General features: G+C 41.2%; 1 protein-coding gene across 4 annotated transcripts in view; it reads left to right on the top strand.

The window, feature by feature from the left end:
- Nucleotides 1-21,086, top strand: part of LOC116040010 (disco-interacting protein 2 homolog C-like) — a 95,380-nt gene that overhangs the window by 49,717 nt on the left and 24,577 nt on the right. For all 4 annotated transcript variants that reach the window (XR_004896459.1, XR_004896460.1, XR_004102557.2 and 1 more), the window contains 14 exons: nt 481-689; nt 3,462-3,576; nt 4,052-4,253; nt 4,388-4,488; nt 6,508-6,588; nt 7,377-7,500; nt 7,815-7,936; nt 8,459-8,570; nt 11,633-11,742; nt 12,980-13,110; nt 13,893-14,061; nt 17,331-17,501; nt 19,059-19,120; nt 19,213-19,270. Coding sequence is in view for 1 of the 4 variants with exons in the window: in XM_031285217.2 (XP_031141077.1) it covers nt 481-689; nt 3,462-3,576; nt 4,052-4,253; nt 4,388-4,488; nt 6,508-6,588; nt 7,377-7,500; nt 7,815-7,936; nt 8,459-8,570; nt 11,633-11,742; nt 12,980-13,110; nt 13,893-14,061; nt 17,331-17,501; nt 19,059-19,120; nt 19,213-19,270 (1,767 nt within the window). In the remaining 3 variants the exon portion in view is untranslated. The remainder of the gene's footprint in view (nt 1-480; nt 690-3,461; nt 3,577-4,051; nt 4,254-4,387; nt 4,489-6,507; nt 6,589-7,376; nt 7,501-7,814; nt 7,937-8,458; nt 8,571-11,632; nt 11,743-12,979; nt 13,111-13,892; nt 14,062-17,330; nt 17,502-19,058; nt 19,121-19,212; nt 19,271-21,086) is intronic.

Raw genomic sequence — 21,086 nt, 5'->3', positions numbered from 1 at the left:
CTGTTTTGAGGTTAGAGAATGATTTTGTCTGGATTTGGGATATTAATCTCTGTAATATTGCAATGTGTCTTTAATGTTGCTCTGCAGCGCCTGCTTGGCCATAAAATCCCCACTTTACAGAGCAGCAGCGTGACATTATCAATATAAAAGTCCCAAGTTAAAAATATCTGTATCTGATTTTATCATGCAGCTCTGCTGTAGCGCTGGCCTGTTGCCATGGCAACCTTGCAGCTGAAACGCGCGTGTGTGCCTGTGTGCGTGCGTGTGTGTGTGTTTGTGTGTGTGTCTGTGTGCCTGTGTGTGCACATGTGTGTGTGTGTGTGTGTGTGTGTGTGTGTGTGTGTGTGTGTGTGTGTGTGTGTGCGCGTGCGTGTGTCTGTGTGTGTGCGTGTGTGTCTGTGTGCGTGGGCGCATGTGTGTGTGCGCATGCGTGTGCGTGCGTGTGTTTGTGTGTGTGTGTGTGTGTTGGTTGGTTTGCAGGTTTACCCGGTGAGCTCCAGCGGGGGTTTGGTCAGCGAGTACGCCTTTGTGCGGACCGGCCTGCTGGGCTTCATCGGCCCCGGCGGCCTCGTCTTCATCACCGGCAAGATGGACGGGCTCATCATGGTGAGCGGGCGGAGGCACAACGCCGACGACATCGTTGCCACGGCGCTGGCGGTGGAGCCGATGAAGTTCGTCTACAGGGGCAGGTGAGAAGAGACTGTCACATGATGAGCAGGACACCCAGGTAGGGCCGGGTGCCCAATTCAATACTTTTTTAGGCACTGACCGAATTGCCTCTAAAGCAGTGGTTCTCAAACTTTTTTCAACAATGTACCCCTTTTGAATTGTTTCTTTAAGCCAAGTACCCCCTGACCAGCATGAATCATTTTCGGTAGAAAAAAAAAGTCTCTATAAAGAGGAACAGTTCAGCGCTGTCAGCGATAGATTTACTAAACTACAGCCTGGTAACTGAAAAAACAAACATTTAAATGCTGATGAGAAAAGGAGACAAAAACTGTAAAAAAGACAAAACCTTGGAAAAAGATGGTAGAAAGAAGGAAGGAAGTAAGGCAAGAACAGGTCAAAATAGTATAAAAAACTTCAAAAACAGTGACATAACTTTTCTAAAGAATAGGTCTAAAGAAGACAACACAAATGTCACATTTTTGGTAGGAAAAAAAAAAGTCTACATAAAGAGGAACAATGTTCTGGACAACATTAAATATTTTGTTAAATGTCTAATGTACCCCCTGCAGTCCTCCAAAGGACCCCTAGGGGGACACGTACCCCCATTTGAGAAACACTGCTCAAAAGTATCGAGTATCGAAAAATACCTTGTCATTCAATACCCAATTTCAATACCTAAGGAGTAAATCTTGCTTTTACCAACATCTAATAATGTCTGTGATTGGCTGTCGTAGAGACTCAGGAAAAACTCTACGTCACACAGAGACGGGGCCCACGTAGAAAAATAAATAAAAAGATTTGTGCCGTAATGTCTAATGTTGTTTTTGTTTTATAAAATTGGTATCGAAAACAAGTACCGTTTATGAACTGGTATCGAAGTCAAGGCATTGGTATGGTATGGAATATTTATGAATCCCCAGCCCTACACCCAGGGCAGCGTTTAGAAGTCAGGTTTAAAGTCATATTTATAGTTTTAACAAAATCCCAGCGACAGCAGTTGAAACGCAGCCAGATGTCCAACACTGGCACATTCCTTGTCAGCCTGACTAATGAGCCTGACCACCCCGCTTCTTATTAATCTAATAAAGTACAGCAATAGTGGATGAATCCAGAAACAGTAATAGAGTGAAGTTTAATCGCGTCCACGGCCACCGAGGAGGAAATCCATCTTTCACTTGACAGGCTCTGGTTATGCTCCAGAGAGCTATTTAAGATGCAAGCTTCTGGAGAAATTCACAAAGGAAGGAGTCATTAGTTCAGACATATCAAGTTCAAACTGATTAGATCATTTTTGTAAAGATTGGTTTTATAGAAAGATGCTCAGTCCACAGTGTAACTGCACTACGGAAGATACATAAACATTTCCATGAGAAAAAAATAATTGAAATTTTTTTTTTAAATTAACAAATAGGATTTAAACATTTTATTGCAAATTGCAAATTTGATTCACTGATGAAACGTAAAGCAGGGGAAAGTTAAGGGCTGTACTGATTTTATTTTTTTATTTTTTGGTGTGTATGTGTGTGGTTTCTTTCTTTGTTTATCTCTTTATGTTTTTATTCCTGCCGGCGCTGGAGTGTCGTCTGTTTACTGAACATATGTTCTGATGAAATCAGCTGAGTGTTTTTAGTCGGATTGTTTGATGTGTAATATCCTTCCTTCTCTTCTCTGCACACATTTTTTTAGTTTTTTGCCTGTTTACGTTCCCTCTGTTATATCTGCTGGAGCTCTGCTCAGGAACCGTTAATAAAAAGTACATTGGAGTAGGTAGACTTTCTAATCCGTCTGCACTTTTGAAATTCCGCCAGATGCATATACAGTATTTTCCATTTCCTTCCACTTTCTTTGTGTTGGAATTTTAAATTCAGTGGATTTGTGAGGACTATGGTTAGCTGCTCCTCAGATCTCTGCAGGGTAAATCCAGACAGCTAGCTAGACTATCTGTCCAATCGGAGTTTTCTCTCGCACGACTATTTTGCAGCGGCTCTGTGCAGAGTTTAGCGCCGCCCATGACGATTGTGATTGGTTTAAAGAAATGCCAATAAACCAGAGCACGTTTTCCTCCCATCCCGGAATGCTGCGTTGACTAGCCAGACCCTCCTTCAGCGCGCTTTGGAGGAGGGTCTGGCAAATAAATCTCTAACAGACTGTCTGTGATTCGACTTCATCACAGCTGTTTTCAAGATTCCTGTTGCTCTCCTCTGATGTGACAACAAACACCTAAAACCTGAAGATCTTAAAGGAATCACATTATAAATCTGATATTTGGGGCTCTTTGTGTGTCTTCACGAAATGTTGCTATCTCCCTTTTCCTGCTGATAACGGATCACTGATGTCTTTTTTTTATTCTTTCAACAAAACACAAAACATACAACTCACAACATGAAATCTCCTTCCATCATCACCACCCACCCAGACAAAAATCAAGAAAAGATGACACAAGAAATACAACATTCCAGACCATTCAACAAAATAGACAATAAACTATAAACCAAAAAAAAAATGTATAAATGACAACACCATGTCTCTCCCCAGCACAGAGCTTCCTAGGAGCCCTCCAGAAAGTTCAGGTTCACTGATGTCTTTTTGAAGTTTCATCACAAAAGTAAAAACCTTAAGTCTTAGATCTGGGCTCACAGACAACCTGACTCATTTGATTTATGATGAAGAGGGTTTTTGATGAGACTATGCCCAGTATATGAGCCGGTATTATGACCAGTACACTGAAATAGACACATGAAGGAGATCGGAAGGTGAAAGCGAGTTCTGCTGTTTCTCCTGCGCTCCTGCAGGATAGCGGTCTTCTCTGTGACCGTGCTGAGGGACGAGAGGATCGTGGTGGTGGCCGAGCAGAGACCCGACTCCACCGAGGAGGACAGCTTCCAGTGGATGAGCCGCGTGCTACAGGTACATCACATCTCACCTGCTACTTTAACCAGATTCAGTTCTTGGGTCACTACTTTTCCAGCAGGATCTAAAACTCACACAATGCAAACTCTCTCCCAACTAGGGCTGACCCCTGTTGGTCGATTAGTCGACTACTCAGTCGTTTTTGGTCTTACTCCACTAAGATTTCTTTTTTTTATGATTTTTTTAAATGAACTTATAGGCACATCTCTGGTAAACACAATATTTAAGGTGGTGCTTTTGCCTGATTGTTTGTGGAGAAGCTCAGTTTTTCACAACTTTGAATTGTAGTTGTTTTTTTAAACCATGGACGTGGTTGTTTAGATCATTTGGTCGTACTTCATTCGTTTGGACTACATGTTTCTTAAACCATAATTTTACAATAATTCCTCAGCAGCGGATAATTCCACTGTCCTCTCTCTCTCTCTCTCTCTCTCTCTCTCTCTCTCTCTCTCTCTCTCTCCCCCCCCCCCAGGCCATTGACAGTATCCACGGGGTGGGCGTGTTCTGCCTGGCTCTGGTACCGGCCAACACTCTGCCTAAGACTCCTCTGGGCGGCATCCACCTGTCAGAGATCAAGCAGCTGTACCTGGAGGGGGGGCTGCACCCCTGCAACGTCCTCATGTGCCCCCACACCTGCGTCACCAACCTGCCCAAACCACGGCAGAAACAGCCAGGTGGGAAGTGTTCACGGGTCTGGGAACGCTCTGGGCCTGTAGCTCATTGCTGAACACAGTTGCTAATGTGTGTGTGTGTGTGTGTGTGTGTGTGTGTGTGTGTGTGTGTGTGTGTGTGTGTGTTCGTGCTGCAGAGATCGGACCTGCCTCTGTGATGGTGGGGAATCTGGTGTCAGGGAAGAGGATCGCTCAGGCCAGCGGCAGAGATTTGGGACAGACTGACGACAACGACCAGGTAAGACTCACACACTTAAAGAGCATTCACATAAAAAAAAAAAAACAATGCGGCGATTGGCCTTAAAAATCCTTCATCGGTCGGGCTCTAGTACAGGATTCTCACAACGCCTCAAACAATAGCTCAAAACACACCCACAAGTCTAATCTCCAGTTACATGATTGGCCGCCGCAGGGTGACGCCGGGTTGCTCCAATGTTGAGTCGGTCTCAACTTTTCCCCGCAGCCCTGCTGGGTTTTTTTGTGTGTGTGTGTGTGTGTGTGTGTGTGTGTGTGTGTCCTGCAGCAAACCCTGCCGCAGCCCTTTTTTAACTAAGTCTTCATTTTGATCGCAACTACACACCTGTAAAGTTTCCTGACTGCATCTCGCACGGTGGCGACGCTATCGCAGTGACAAAGTCTAGTTGCAGAGATATGAACACCTGGAAAATGACTCACACTGCCTCTGTGGGAGTTCCCGCTACAGTAAGGGTCTCCAGGGACACAGTTTGCCACGATGACACACACAAGCAGTCTCACAAGGTGAAAACAATACCGAATCGCTGTCGCGGCTACTAATGACGGGTAATCTCTGGACTCCATGCATATAATGAACACATCTCGCTCCCACAAGAAAAGATTCTCCCAAAAGATCAAGATTTTTAATGTATTTTTTTAATTGTATTGTCTTGGCTACATGATTAAAAGCCAAATAAAGCTGAAACAAATCAAATTGAATCTAAATGGTTAAATCATTTTCCAAATGAAAACCTCCAAACATTCTCTGGCTCCAGCTTCTCCAATATGAGGATTTTGGGATGCCTCGTTTGCATGAAACTTTTCAAAATTTGCAGAAGTTTAGAAACTACGTGTTAAAGTCAAGTGAAAGTCAAGAACGTTTTGATTAGTTCCTGATTGAGAAGTTGACATTTTAGAGAATAATTCAGCCGACACTCTTGACTTTGTCAGGAGTTCCGATTGACTTCCAGTCATTAGCAGCTGATAGACTATCTCCACAGGCCCTCACTTGTTTCAAGACATGGTTACATCAGCTGCATCAGTAAAATGGTCATAAATGGATACTTCAGAGGCAGTTTGACGCATCAGCAGGTCGTTTCTTACCCGCCTTGAAATTTTTACTTTCTGTGGTATTGATTGAACCATTTTAATGGTCTGGATAAAAGGCAGAGACCCGACTGCTGTAGTTAAAAAGTCATGCACTATCAGCAGCCGCATTGCTGAATATGAGGGATGAAACTAAAGATTTATTAAACCCTGACCCACACATGGATGAGACAGCTCCAGTATTGGCCGCATACAAACTTGAACTACTTATTTCTTCTGGGCAGTTTCACGTGCTGACGTTTGGAGAAATTCTCAGTGAAACACATTATGTTCTGGCGTCTGGGAACCTGTTTGATGCATCTTTACTGTTATTCATTCAGTGAATTTAGATCAGAAAGATTTCTTAAAGGTGCAGTAGGTAAGACATATATATAAAACTAACTTTCTGTCATATTTGCTGAAACTGAGCCTATGTTCCAGTAGAACTACATGAAGCAGGTAGTTAAAAAAAAAATCTGGCACCACCTACAGCCTGTAGTGCAATGTGCAAAAATCCACAGCTCCCTGTTCAGATGCACCAATCAGGGCCAGGGGGGGTGTCTAACTGCGTGTCAATCACTGCTCATGCACACACATTCATTCTCCCTTATGGGGGGAGGGGCTTAGGAGACCGTTTTGGGCTTTAGCAGAAAGGGGGGAGGGACTGAGAAGTTGTTGATGTTAAAAATTTTTGGCTAAGTCCTGGATCTTCCCAATCCTACCTACGGCACCTTTAAACTTTGGGTGAAGTCTGTTTGAGTCTGTTTGATTTTTAATTTTTTTTTTTTTTTTAACTTCAAGATGTGGGGAAATGTGTGCAGGAATGAGATCTGTTTTGCAAAAACAAAGTCTAAATTTGAGATGGATCTGGATGTAAAGAAAACCCAATCCACTGTGATGAAGTCCTGAACCCTTAAGCTCTGACTGTGTTTTTCAGTTTCTGTTCCTGTCGGAGGTTTTGCAGTGGAGAGCTCAGACCACACCAGACCACATCCTCTACACCCTGCTCAGCTCCCGGGTAACAACACACACCACCGACCACACCTTACATATTATTAAGTCTCTCAGCTGTGCCATAGCTTTACCCTTCTTTTATTAGCTGCAGACATTTTAAAATTGGTATTGAAAAAGGTATTGTTTAGGAACCGGTATCGAAGTCACAGTATGTGTATCGGTACCGGTATTGAAAATATCTGAACGTTACCCAGCCCTAGTTTTACCATACACATTACAGAGAAAAGTGATAAGTGCCACGGACAAAATTGACATTTAGTGGTGTGCATCACAAAAGAGTTTCGGGGAATGTCTTAACACAAAACTAGGTCTTAAAGCGCAGAGGGAGAGATAACTAATGAAGCAGGTAGTAGTAAGTAGTATGAAGTAGTCTTCCCCCAAGCAGTGAAACTGTTAAATGGTTCCTAATCTCATATCACAATTTATTACTGAGGCGGATATGTGCAATACCTAATCTTATCTGATTAGGTTATCTGTAATGTGCATTATCTACTGCTGGGACATGTTCACCTCTTGCTCTTATTCAACTGCCGTTTTTTTTCTTTTTTTTTTTTTTACATTTTTAGTGTTTGTTGTGATTGTTGTAGTGTTTTTTAATACTATGGGAGTACCAACGTCATTTCATTGTAATACTGTCAGACATTGGTGCAATGACAATAAAGCCTCTTATGTCTTATAATAAGGTTCTTGTTGAACAAAGTTGATCACTTTCAAAATCCATCTATCCCTTTCCTCTCATCACTCTCTCCTCCTCCTCCCCCTCCCTTTGTTCTCCTCCCTCCCCTCCTCCAGGGGGCGGTGTCCAGCTCCCTCACCTGTCTGCAGCTCCATAAGAGGGCGGAGCGCGTGGCTGCTCTGCTGATGGAGAGAGCCGGCCTGCAGGAAGGAGACCACGTCGCTCTGGTCTACCCTCCAGGTCTGAGAGGATAAACAGACCCCTTCTCTTTTCTTTTCTTATCAATATTTTAGTTTCTTTCTATTTTAATTAGGTTATGCATTGGAGGGTGCCCAGATTAAGCCCATCTGAGGTTTTTTTTGCATCTCTCCAGCACATCTTTTATTGTATATGTGTAAACCAATAAAACTAAACTAAATTTACTGAATAACGTTTTCACGCAAACACGCAGATCAGGTACATCGGACAAAACTGAAATGATTGACACCTCTCTGCCTGTGTGTGTGTGTGTGTGTGTGTGTGTGTGTGTGTGTGTGTGTGTGTGTGTCCTGCAGGTATTGACCTGATCGCAGCCTTCTACGGCTCCCTGTACGCCGGCTGTGTTCCCATCACGGTGCGACCGCCCCACCCTCAGAACATCGCCACCACCCTGCCCACCGTCAAGATGATCGTGGAGGTCAGGGACCATAAAAATACTATAAAATACTACTTTTTGTTTTTGAGGATTATTTTTCAATGAATGTTGTTTTTTAAAGTTCTGGGGACTTTGCTACTACTGACCACACCACCATTAGTTAGTAGTCTCATCTATTCTTATTTTCATTTTATATGCACTACTTCTAATTATTTATTTTTTACTTTTCTCTATATATCCATAAAGGATCAATAAAGGCTTTGTCTTATATGAAAACAAAATTCTACAAATCATTTCATGAACTAAAATCTAGGCATGGACAGCCTTTGGGACAAAGATAATGATTGTTTATCAAGTCCTATCAACGTCCTTTTGTTATTTTCCTTGCTTGTATCTAATATTAAAATATATAAAAAGGTATCTAAGCAAGGGACTCTAGCTCCAGGGCTGCCGCTGTGTAGCCGACATCTGACCTTATTTGGGAAAATTGTTAAATAAAAAATTACAATGAAACCCTTATCACATAGCTGTAACCTGAAGGTCCTCCCCCTTCTCTCCCTGCAGGTCAGCCACTCGGCCTGCGTGATGACCACGGCGGTCATCTGTAAGCTGCTGCGCTCCAAAGAGGCCACGGCCACCGTGGACATCAGGAACTGGCCGCCTGTCCTCGACACTGGTACCACAGCTTTTCCTGTTGGACTATACTTGTGAAGACGTGTATTTGTAAATGTAAATGTAAATGGACTGTGTGGACTATATTGCGCTTTTCTTTTCTTTTCAGTCTTGTATAAAGTACTTCAAAGCAATTGAGTAAAAGTACAAGTATCTTACCAGAAAATGACTAATGGTAGAAGTTAAAGTCTCCTTTTAGAATATTACTTGAGTAAAAGTCTTAAAGTATCTGATATTTACTGTCCTTAAGTATCAAAAGTAATTTTCTAATATTAAATATACTTAAGTATTAGAAGTAAAAAAAAGTAAAAAAAAACTTTGATTATGAACTTTATGGCCAAAGGTGTGTAACGTTATCTTCATCACCACTGTTGTCGGGGTGGTTATCGTCTGTTACCATGGCGACAGAGCCTGCACCAGGTTCCATGACACTATCAGTCATTATGCTTCCTCCTCCTCTTCTTTAGTTTTGGCCTATGGTTGTTTTTTTGCCGCTTGGCAACAAACAGGCATTAGGTCAGCAACTGGAATGGGGCGTACATTATCTTGGCAATTTAGGAGCAATGATTTGCCAACCTGCTTTTTTCCAGTGTAACACATTTCTTCTGATTTTATTTTGTAGTAACGAGTAACTAAGATGCTGACGGGGAAATGTTGTGGAGTAAAAGTATACATTTTATTTAGGAAATGTAGTAGAGTAAAAGTAAAAGTTTCCGGAAATATAATAATGAAGTAAAGTACAGATACGTGAAAATTCTACTTAAGTACAGCAGTGAAGTATTTGTACTTTGTTACATTACAACACTGTTGTCAACGACTACTCAAGCGCTTTTACACAGTCCAGGAACCATTCACCGTTCAAACCCATTCATTCACTGTGGCCAATGCTGGCGTACAAGGCGCCACCTGCTCATCAGATAAACGTTCACACGCATTCACACACCGATGGCCACAGCCGCCTATTTCAATTCATTCCAGAGCACGAACCGTAATATTCATAATCATGAGGAACATGAGCCTAACTTTTACTCTACTTTCACCCTTAACTTTAACCTCAACCTTAAAGCTCCCCTGAGAAAAGTAGATATAAGATTACATCCACATTTTCTGTTTTCCTGCATTTGAATGGAAAACTGCCAAGTTTCTTGGCGTGTTACCACCACCAGTTGTATTGTGAAACCGTCAACAGCATGAGATACAAACAAAACATGGACCCACTCATCCAAACAGTGCTCCACCGTTGCCAATATTGGTAGAAAACTGCACAGGGTATTGTTTAACCCAAAACATTCAATCATTATTTTCCACGTTAAGACACATTTGCTTCCTGGATTGGAAGATAATAGTTACTGTACTTTTTACTTCTTTGTCTGTTTGACATATCTGGTGTGCACTTCAACCCTAAAATATGTAAACCTGTGGAAGGAGTCCCTACTGTATAATGTGACTGGGTTTGCTGTTGCTCACTATTACAGAGTGCACTTCTTTTTAGGTATGCAGTCAATTGCAGTAAACATTCAATCATAAAGAACATAAAAATGTGAACTTTTGACTTTTTTCGACACTTGAAAGTAGGGCTGCTGTTCGATTATGGGAAAAAAATCATGATCGCAACTATTATATTTTCAATATTGAAATCACGATTATTTAACACGATTACTCATTGGCTTTTTGGAAAGATGTTGCATTCATTGAACTTAAAAAACAGTGAAACAGTTGAACAAATCAACAGTGAAAACACCTTGAACTGTGAAATGTCCATTTATACTTTTCCTGTTGAACCTTTTAAAGGTCCTATGACATGCTGCTTTTTGGATGCTTTTATATAGACCTTAGTGGTCCCTAATACTGTATCTGAAGTCTCTTTTATATAGACCTTAGTGGTCCCTAATACTGTATCTGAAGTCTCTTTATATAGACCTTAGTGGTCCCCTAATACTGTATCTGAAGTCTCTTTTATATAGACCTTAGTGGTCCCCTAATACTGTATCTGAAGTCTCTTTATATAGACCTTAGTGGTCCCCTAATACTGTATCTGAAGTATCTTTTATATAGGCCTTAGTGGTCCCTAATACTGTATCTGAAGTCTCTTTTATATAGGCCTTAGTGGTCCCCTAATACTGTATCTGAAGTCTCTTTTATATAGGCCTTAGTGGTCCCCTAATACTGTATCTGAAGTCTCTTTTATATAGACCTTAGTGGTCCCCTAATACTGTATCTGAAGTCTCTTTTATATAGACCTTAGTGGTCCCCTAATACTGTATCTGAAGTCTCTTTATATAGACCTTAGTGGTCCCCTAATACTGTATCTGAAGTCTCTTTATATAGCCTTAGTGGTCCCCTAATACTGTATCTGAAGTCTCTTTTATATAGACCTTAGTGGTCCCCTAATACTGTATCTGAAGTCTCTTTTATATAGACCTTAGTGGTCCCCTAATACTGTATCTGAAGTCTCTTTATAGACCTTAGTGGTCCCCTAATACTGTATCTGAAGTCTCTTTTATATAGACCTTAGTGGTCCCTAATACTGTATCTGAAGTCTCTTTTATATAGACCTTAGTGGTCCCCTAATACTGTATCTGAAGTCTCTTTATATAGACCTTAGTGGTCCCCTAATACTGTATCTGAAGTCTCTTTTATATAGACCTTAGTGGTCCCCTAATACTGTATCTGAAGTCTCTTTCCCGAAATTCAGCCTTAGTGCAGAATTACAGCCACTAGAGCCAGTGATACAATGAGCACATCCTAAGGAAATTAGGATGACCTTACCTGAAATGTAAAATTCTTCAATTTTATGAAGATAAAAAGAATCTGGTTTGAACTCAGGATAAATAGTAATTTAAATATCAGCCATGTAACAAAACATCTGCTACAACAGGACGTTTTAAACCTCCATCAATGACTGCTTACTGCAATATGGGTTCAACTTGAGGTTAGTGTTTCTGAGTGTAACTCAACAGACTGTCCTCTTGACTGTAATAAAACAAAAATGTGTGTGTGTGTGTGTGTGTGTGTGTGTGTGTGTGTGCGTGCGTGCGTGTGGTGGTGCGTGTGTGTGTACTGCAGATGACCTGCCAAAGAAGAAGCCTCCAGCTCTCTATAAGCCCACCAACCCAGACGGCCTGGCCTATCTGGACTTCAGCGTGTCGACGACCGGCATGCTGGCCGGAGTTCAGGTCAGCTCAGCGTTAATCCTCATCACCCGCACCAAAAACCGCTCACAGCCTCTCGTCCCGTCGCCGGGACAGACGTCCCTCCTGTTGCGGCTGTAAGCAGTCCAACAAAGTGCTGCCGCGAGGGACTTAACACTGAGAGATGCATACACACACTGTGACGCGCTCGAGATTGTATTGCAATGATTTATTCTTCCACAATTAAAATACAATTAGCACTGCAGTTACCAAATGTAAAGTTACACTTATTTTGAAATAAGTGCGTTAGTGCGGCGGTCAACAGAAAGTGTTCACTCCCAGGCTCACCCCCTCTCTGTCAAAGCCCAAAAACCCAGATTAACAGGTGAAGGAAACAAATATGTTATCACTTCCGCTCAAACCGCGATGAAAACGCCCACCACCTACAGTATAAATGCACAATATAATAATCAATAAATAATATAAATGAGACCATAAACAACATACAATATATGGCTTATTCCATTTAGTCATTAACAGAACATACTGTACAGGAAGCATGATGAAAGAGTAGAGCTGTAACGATTCCAAATTTTGCTGGACAATGAATTGTCTCAGAAATAATTGCGGTGAATCCCAGGATACATACAGTATTTTGGTTATATATCACAGTTATGTGACCCAGATAACACAAATACACAGCATATGAAGTAAACCGCGCCTCTTTATTATCATAAAACATTGTTTCTCACTGTATCCCTCCCTTGTGATTTTTGTTGCTATGAACGTGTTCAGGGTCAAGTGCCAACAACTTACAACTGAAATAATAATCAAAATATATAGCCGACCAATAATCACTTATAAAATTACAATTTGGCATATCTAAAAAAAAAAAAAATTAACAATAACCAGTCACACGCCTTAAGACCATAGCAAATGTTAGCAATTAGTTGCGGTTAAACAAAGAAACCGTGATTATGTAAAAAAAACAAAATTGACAATTATGTAATAATTGTTACAGGCCTATGAAAGAGCAGAATCAAAGCCCCCAAACCCCAAAGCTTTTACAGCATCAATCTGAGCATATTCAGGTCTTGTTGTGTTCGGGAAAAGAGGCCAAGTCTAATAAAAAGATTTTACTCATACACAAACTAAAAAAAAAAGTATGACATTTTAAGATTAACTGTCCATTTTTCTACCCTGTTTGTTGTTCGTCTCTGTGTGTGTGTGTGTGTGTGTGTGTGTGTTGTGTCTCTCTTCCCTTCCCTCCCTCTCTCTCCAGATGTCCCATAATGCCGTTGGAGCCTTCTGTCGGTCGGTGAAGCTACAGTGTGAGCTGTACCCGTCCAGAGAAGTGGCCATCTGTCTGGATCCCTACTGTGGCCTCGGCTTCGTCCTCTGGTGTCTCTGCAGGTCGGTCTCTCCGTCTACTTACACACCTTTAAAAGATGTATTTTAGTTCGCCATCTTTAATATTATATATCTACTGTTACTTTCTTTCTGACTTTTAACTCCTGATATGAATCAAGCTCCCAAAACACTGGATCCTACATTTCCCATAATTCAACTCATCTTTTATTAGCCTCTCCCTGCCTGATAGAAAATCAACACGTCCAGTTTGCATTGCAAATTTCTAGTCTCCCAGCCCCGGCGTCCGAGTACTTCTGGCCACATAATGTATGTTCTTTATAATCGCTGACGATCATCTGTCATCATAGTTCACTGCAGGTCATAGAAGGTTTGCTACATGATGTACTCAAACTGTGATTTATGTCACAATAGTTGTCCTTTAATAACAAAAACAGACCAGATCTCAGGTCTGCTTAGTTTGAAATCCTCAGCCCATAAATTGTGAACTTGGCGAGAGCAGATTTCTGCTGCTGAATGTCTTATAAATAAAGCAGACTGCAAATCACCTCTGGTTTGACAGTTTTCTCAGCCTCAACAACTTTAAAGCAACAATAACTTACATTGACACCTGATTGTTATTATGAACGACTCCCATGTTTCTCTGGAAAATACATCTCTCTCTCAACAATGGATAAATGCTCCTTTGTTGCAGTTAACCATTAAAAGAATGTGTGCGTGTGTGTGTCTGTGTGTGTGTGTGTGTGTGTGTGTGTGTGTGTGTGTGTGTGTGTGTGTGTGTGTGTGTGTGTGCGTGTGTCTGCGTGTGTTTGGTGTGTTTTCTGCAGTGTGTATTCAGGCCACCAGTCCATCCTGATCCCCCCGGTGGAGCTGGAGTCCAACCCGGCGCTGTGGCTGCTGGCCGTCAGCCAGCTGAGGGTGCGAGACACCTTCTGCTCCTACAGCGTCATGGAGCTGTGCACCAAAGGACTCGGCCTGCAGACCGAGGCGCTCAAGGTCAGCAAGACACTGAAGCAAACCAACACGTCACGTCAAGTGATATTTCTGACATTTATTTCAATTCAATTTGAATCAAACAGCTTTATTTATCCCAAAAGGGCAATTCAATTTTGCAGTCAACCAGTCACATAAAAGCTAGTCTAAATCTGCCGGATTTCACTCTTTTAGGGCCGGATGTCCGTTACCTTGGGCCTCCTTTGTGTTGTAATTTTAAACTCTGGTGGATTTGTGAGGACTATGGTTAACTGCTCCTCAGATCTCTGCAGGGTAAATCCAGACAGCTAGCTAGACTATCTGTCCAATCTCAGTTTTCTGTTGCACGACTAAAACTACTTTTAAATGTACACATATCCCACCAATGCAGCGCGCCTCGGAGGAGGGTCTGGCAAAGCGAGACTACATAAAAGCAGACAAGAATAACACCATTGCAGTCATTCAATCGTCCAACACGTTAGTAGCAGCAAATGGGTAACCCAGGCAAGAGCAGCGAAGCACACACAGTTTGCCGAATAAGTTAAATAAATATGCTAAATAAAATGAATATACTACATTAAAATGGATGGACAGATGGATAACCAACTTAAGAAGTAAATAAAAACATAGATCAAAGCATTATATTAACCAAGCTAGAGCAAATCCCACAGTGAAATAACTGTTATTTCCGACTTGTTGTAATGTAACGCGGTCAACTCGCGTGTGATGTCATTCCCAGCTCCGGCTTCCGACTTCCGAGGTAATTTGAACGCAGCAGTACGCAGTCTCTGCCGACAAAAAAAACTAGACAGCTCCGATGTCCTGAGTCTGTTTTAGCCAATTATTAATTCTGATTAAATCATTTATAATAATGAGTGTAAGAGCCAGGTGTAGTTCTTTTATTTTGAAAGGACATTTACGGTTATCAAGGCCCCTTGGTGGGGGCGGAGGAAACAAAGTAATATTATCCGTTCACCTGTTCTGGTTTTTGTGACTAAGAGAGGGAGTGACAGGGGGAAGTCTCATTTTTTGCTGATCGCCGTTCTCACGCTTGTTTTACGCTTTTCTAAATACTGTCGATGACTTTTGGACACAACTTTGTATGCCAGTAACACAATTATGGGATGTATTGGAAGCAGAACCTTGTTTGTGTTAGTGTAAAAAAGTCTGTGATCATTAAGCGCGTCTGGCAAGTTATTCCCCTACTCAGCCTCTTGGCGGCTAAAATTAGAGTCTCAGATTCCCGCCTACAATGAGATTATCAAGAATGCTGATAAATCAAAAAAAAAAATGTTCACCCGACAGAAAGATTTTCTGTTCGAAGTAAGTGTGAGACAAGTCTTTCTCTGGGAGAAGTCTTGTACAGGACAGGGGGTGATTACAAGCTCCAACGTCAGTCACAGTCAGAATCCGACCAGCTGGATTTAAACTGGTCCTGTAGCTAAATCTGAACAGCCCACCCACTCTGACGCTGTCCAGCTGACTTCAGTCTGTCCTCTGACTCGGCGCTAATAAACTCCGTCTCTGTCTGCTGAAGCCCGAGGCCACATCTGAACTCTCCCGACGCCTCTGATTGGTCACAGCAGAGTTAATTTTAGTGATTTTAGACCTTTTTTTGTTTAAGTCTCCATGGAGACCGAAGGCTGAACACAGAGTGAAAAGTAGAAATGTTCTTTACTTACACACACCTGTGTAGTTCTCTACTTGTGAGGACCGTCACTGACATGAAGCAATAAAGCCCAAACCAAACACACCTTTTACCCCCCCCTCCCAAAGGACACACAACACCTTTTCTTCTTCTGTTAAAATCTTAATGATTCATGTCCAAGTTGTGTTTGTCTACAGCTGCAGGAGGAATCAAACGTTATTAACTGAAACAAAGAGGAACATTTAACAGCTGCTGATTACAGTGTTGCGACTCCTTTGGCAGATTTAATTTACAGTTAAAACATTTTTGGGATGCAGCAGCTGGACAAGATGGATTTGGATGTGTTTTTACTCTAATAACGTATTAAAGAAAAGCTTTTGTAAGATAGGTAGGAAGCTAAAAGTTTATACAAAGACCTCTCCTAAAAATTAAAGCCAGTATAAACAGGATTACATTCAGTTCAAATAATGATGGCTTACACAAAAAAACCAAGATCCCAGTGAGTGAGAGTCAGTGGGCACCTCTCTGACTTGGCCCTCTTATCAACTGGCTCACCGCAGGGGTGTCTTCTTTCCCCCCTCCTCTATATTCTGTACACCAATGACTGTCGCTCTGTGACTGAAAACCGACACTTTGTGAAGTTTGCTGATGATACGGTTATTGTCAGCTTACTGAACAACGAGGAAACTTCACACGGTCCGGTCATTGACCACTTTGTAACATGGTGTCAGGATGCCTTTCTTGAACTGAATGCCTCAAAGACAAAGGACATGTGTATTGACTTTAGGCATGATGTCACTAACACTGTAAAAACTAGTATAAATGGTCAGGTAATAGAGGTTGTTAAAGAGTACAAGTATTTAGGATCCATTATTGATGACTAGTTGTGTTTTGAGCCAAATACTAGGGCTGCACGATTATGGCCAAAATGATAATCACGATTATTTTGATCAATATATTGATCACGATTAATTATCACGATTATTTGTTGATTTTAACCAAAACACATTTTATTGTCACATAGGCTAATTATAACAGCTTTCACATCCATATTGTGCTACATTCCTCCTTTGTTGAAGGATACCATGAAGGAGCCATTTCAGCTGCTGCGCGACCGCTTTCCACACATGCGCGTTTGCCGTAAAAAGATACAGGCAACGCAATTTTCTGTTCACGTCAAACGGCGCATGTTAAAATGCCTGGTATCTACCGGATGAAATAGCAACGCGGATTTCGATGCTCGTCCAGCAGCTGGACAAGATGGATTTGGATGTTTTTACAATAATAAAGTTTAAAAAAAGCTTGTGTCAGAGAGGTAGGAAGCTAAACGTTTATACAAAGACCTCATAAAAACTAAAGGCTAAAAAGGATTAAAAATAAATAAATATAATCAGGGATGTAGACGGCTTCTTTCTATGAAAATTGTATAGGGGCCAGTAAAAATTAACTTTGGGCAAGTAGAATTGTTTTTTACTTGCCCGACTGGACAAGTGAAAAAAAACCTTAGCGTTGAACACTGATATATACAGTATACATCTATGCCAATTATCTCTGATTACAGTTAAGAAGAAGAAGATAGGTCGAAGGTCAAAGCCCCTCCGATGTCTATTTTGTGATAAAATGTGTTTTCCCATCTTTGGTCCAGGCTCGCGGGCTGGATCTGTCCCGGGTTCGGGCCTGCGTCGTGGTGGCGGAGGAGAGGCCCAGGATGTCCCTCACACACTCCTTCTCCAAGCTCTTCAAAGACCTCGGCCTTCACCCACGGTCTGTCAGCACGGCCTTCGGCTGCCGAGTCAACCTGGCCATCTGCCTGCAGGTAGAAACAGACCAGCAACAAGAGCAGCAGCTGCTGCACACCGACACCACAGAAACTCCGCAGATTGTAAAAGGAGACTTTGTAATTTGTAATTAATTTATTTGAACAGGGACAGTGCACAAAAAACATTAATAGATGTCTTGTGCCAGGTTGTAGCAAATTGCTAGTTTCTGCCCGTAGTCCCTGGGCAGGTAGATGGCGCAGTAAAATACAGACAAAGTATTTACAGTATGCAATACAGATACATAAAGTCATAAAAATCTCCAGACATTATTGTCCCCCTTATCCCACCCCATAAACACACGGTAATATGCGCAACCTTCATAAAGATTGTATCATTTTTAAGTGCTAATTGACAGCAATTCGATCTGAATATCAGTGGTGGGATGTAACTAAGTACATTTACTCAAGTACTGTACTTAAGTACAAATTTGAGGTACATGTACCTTACTTGAGTCTTTTCTTTTCATGCCACTTTCTACTTCTACTCCGCTACAGTACCGCTTTGTACTAATCTAAAATAAGATTTTTGCACACAAAACACATGTAGTTTATACAATCTGATGTTTTATTATAAATGAAATTACCCAACAATATAACGGCCCACTGAAGTCCAGCTGAAATGATTCGCCGATTAAACAATTGATTGGGAGGATTTTTCTGCATTGAGTACTTTCACTTTTACTACTCTAAGTACAGTTTTGTGATGATAATTGCATACTTTTACTCAATGCACATTTACAGTGTGCTATTAGTACTTAAGTACTAAACTTAAAGGATCCACCTCTGCTGACTATGTAAAGTAACTTTATTCACATGCTGTTTAGTCACAAGGCTGAGTCCACAATATCTTTTTGTTACTTTAGAGCTGTAAACAGGACTGCAGCTAAAGATTATTTTCATCGTCGGTTAATCTCATTAATTGGTTTTTCGATTAATTGGATTAGTTGTTTGGTCTATAAAAGGGCAGAAAATGGCCCAAAGCCCGAAATGACGTCCTCAAATGTCTTGTTTTGTTCCACAACTCAAAGATATTCAGTTTCCTGTCACAGAGGAGAGAAGAAACTACAACATATTCACATTTAACAAGCTGGAATCAGAGAATTTTGTTTCATAAAAATGGCTGAAACCGATTCATCGATTATATCAAAATAGTTTGCGATTTTAATAGTTGATAACTAATCGATTAATCTTTGCGACTCTACTGTCAAATACTGAAACGTGGCATTGAATATATGGTCAGATGTGTGATCTAGTTGACTTTTTCTTTGATCAGATAATTCCTGATTGAAATCTAAATTTACTATATTTTCTTTACACAAAGTTCTTATATGGCTGCTTGTATTCAAACATTTGTCATTTTAAAAATGTGTTGTCTTCTGCTAAATGATGAACAAGTTTTGGGAGAAAAACATGGTATCTTTACTGGTATTGCCAAATTCACTGTTAATTTTCCACAATGGAAGCAAGAGCCAGAAACCAAACAAAAAGAACTGGTAGCTATGGTCTTTGTCTCAGTTCTCATGCTCACTGTGTCTGTGCTGTGATTGGCTGCAGGGCACTTCAGGACCGGACCCTACCACTGTGTACGTGGACATGAGAGCACTGCGTCATGACAGGTACCACAGTCTGTCCTGTCAGCTTTAGTTTTTCTTTTTTTTTCTATTCAGGGTACAAAACTGTGACATTTCCACACGTGTGTGTGTTTCAGGGTTCGCTTGGTGGAAAGAGGTTCTCCTCACAGTCTGCCGTTAATGGAGTCTGGCAAGGTGAGTTTGATTTACATTAAGATTGATGTGTAGCATGTGCTCGTGTTTTCAACCTCAAGACTTTGTCCTAAACTGTGATTGCAGGTTGGGTTTATTAAAAACAGAGTGCCCACACAATGTTTTTTTCCAAACTGATCCAATTAAACGGCACGTTTTATTTGATTTATTTCCCTCGTTGCAAGATATGATTCATGACTTTGTGTGTGCAAGCTGAGGAGATAATAATAAATTATTATAATAATAAAACAAATTAAGCAACAGTCATTTTGAAATTCAACTTTAATTTTGCCAAGGACTCTTTAAAGCTATAGTGGGTCGTTTCTGTCGCCCCCATGAGGAATTCTAAGTAATGACAACAAAACTGTCGGCGCATCCACATGATACAAGCCTTCCGTGATAGTGCACCACCCCCATCCACCCCTCCTCCACGCAGTTGCTTGTAGCCAAGGAGGACACGGAAGATTAAAAAAACTCTTTCAGACTCTTCAGAAAAGGTAATTATCTTCACTCGAGTTTCTGCGCGGGAAAGACACCGGACGCCACAATCTTCTGAACATAGTCATACTGAGAAATACAGAGAGAGTTGTGTGGAGCTGATAGTCTTAATTAGCTTTGTAGCAACTCATTTGGCAACGGCTTGAATGTAACGGACGTTCATTAATATCTAAAAGTTACGAACTAGAGCTTTAATTTAGAAAACCCTACTTAACTGTCAGGCACAACTGACGCACGACAGACACAAGCTCACAACGGAGAAACTCTTCAGATGCAGCAAATTGAATGACAGAAGATCGGGCTATTTCTGTTCTCGACTGCACATCCTCCCACATAGGCTGAGTCAAAGCTGACAGCAGGTTTGAGTCCACACTGTCTGTCTGTGGAGACGTGGATGAAGGAAGGATAACATCACATTCATCAGATAGTTGTCTGATATGTTGCCTTTCTTCGTTGGTAAAAATCCTAAAACCAGAAACCATCAATGGCTACATTTACATGCAGATATTATTCCTGTTTTTGTCTTTATTTGGAAAAAGACAATACTCAGACTAAGCTGTCTACATTGCAAATGAAAGTGACTTTTCCACCAATATTCCCGTTTTAAGCAGCCGTGCAAAATAGGATTTTTGGAGTTTTATAGCGGCGGCGGACTTGTTGGACCGTGCGAACACAGCGCCCCTCTTTCATTCCTTCAACCAGCTTCTTGAAAAGATTCAGCCTTGTGATGTGTGCGCACATCCAAAAACCTGTTGATATCCACGTCTTACGACGACACAATCTTCTGAACATAGTCATACTGGGAAACACAGAGAGAGTTGTGTGGAGCTGATAGTCTTAATTAGCTTTGTAGCAACTCATTTGGCAACGGCTTGAATGTGACGGACGTTCATTAATATCAAAAAGTTCCGCACTAAAGCTTTAAATCTGACTAACAAAGTTGTTTTTTTCTGAGAAAGCTGAAAGTATTTGACTGAAGATAATTATCAGTTATAACGAGAAAACTCTTTCACTCACTTTTTTGTTTTCCCAAGATAACAAGATAGTTAACTCCTGATCTAGAGATCATTATAAATGATTGCAACCACTCATCACATCCTGGCAGATGGCGAAGGAAGAAGATCTCATAACCAGCAGTACACGACTCTCGCCCCCACATTCAGGAGACAGAGTCACGTCTTTTATTTGAGTTTATTTATAGAGGACATTTTAAAAAGAACACATGTTGCAGCAACTTGTACATTTTGTTTCTGTTCATTTCCGTCGTCATCCATAATTAACAATCATCCTTTTTTGTCTTTGTACTGTTGCCAAGGTAGAA

The sequence above is a fragment of the Sander lucioperca genome, chromosome 23 (genome assembly GCF_008315115.2).
Source record: "Sander lucioperca isolate FBNREF2018 chromosome 23, SLUC_FBN_1.2, whole genome shotgun sequence".
Taxonomy (NCBI): domain Eukaryota; kingdom Metazoa; phylum Chordata; class Actinopteri; order Perciformes; family Percidae; genus Sander; species Sander lucioperca.
The sequence above is the reverse complement of the archived record's forward strand: the minus strand, read 5'-3'. Positions and strand labels throughout refer to the sequence as shown.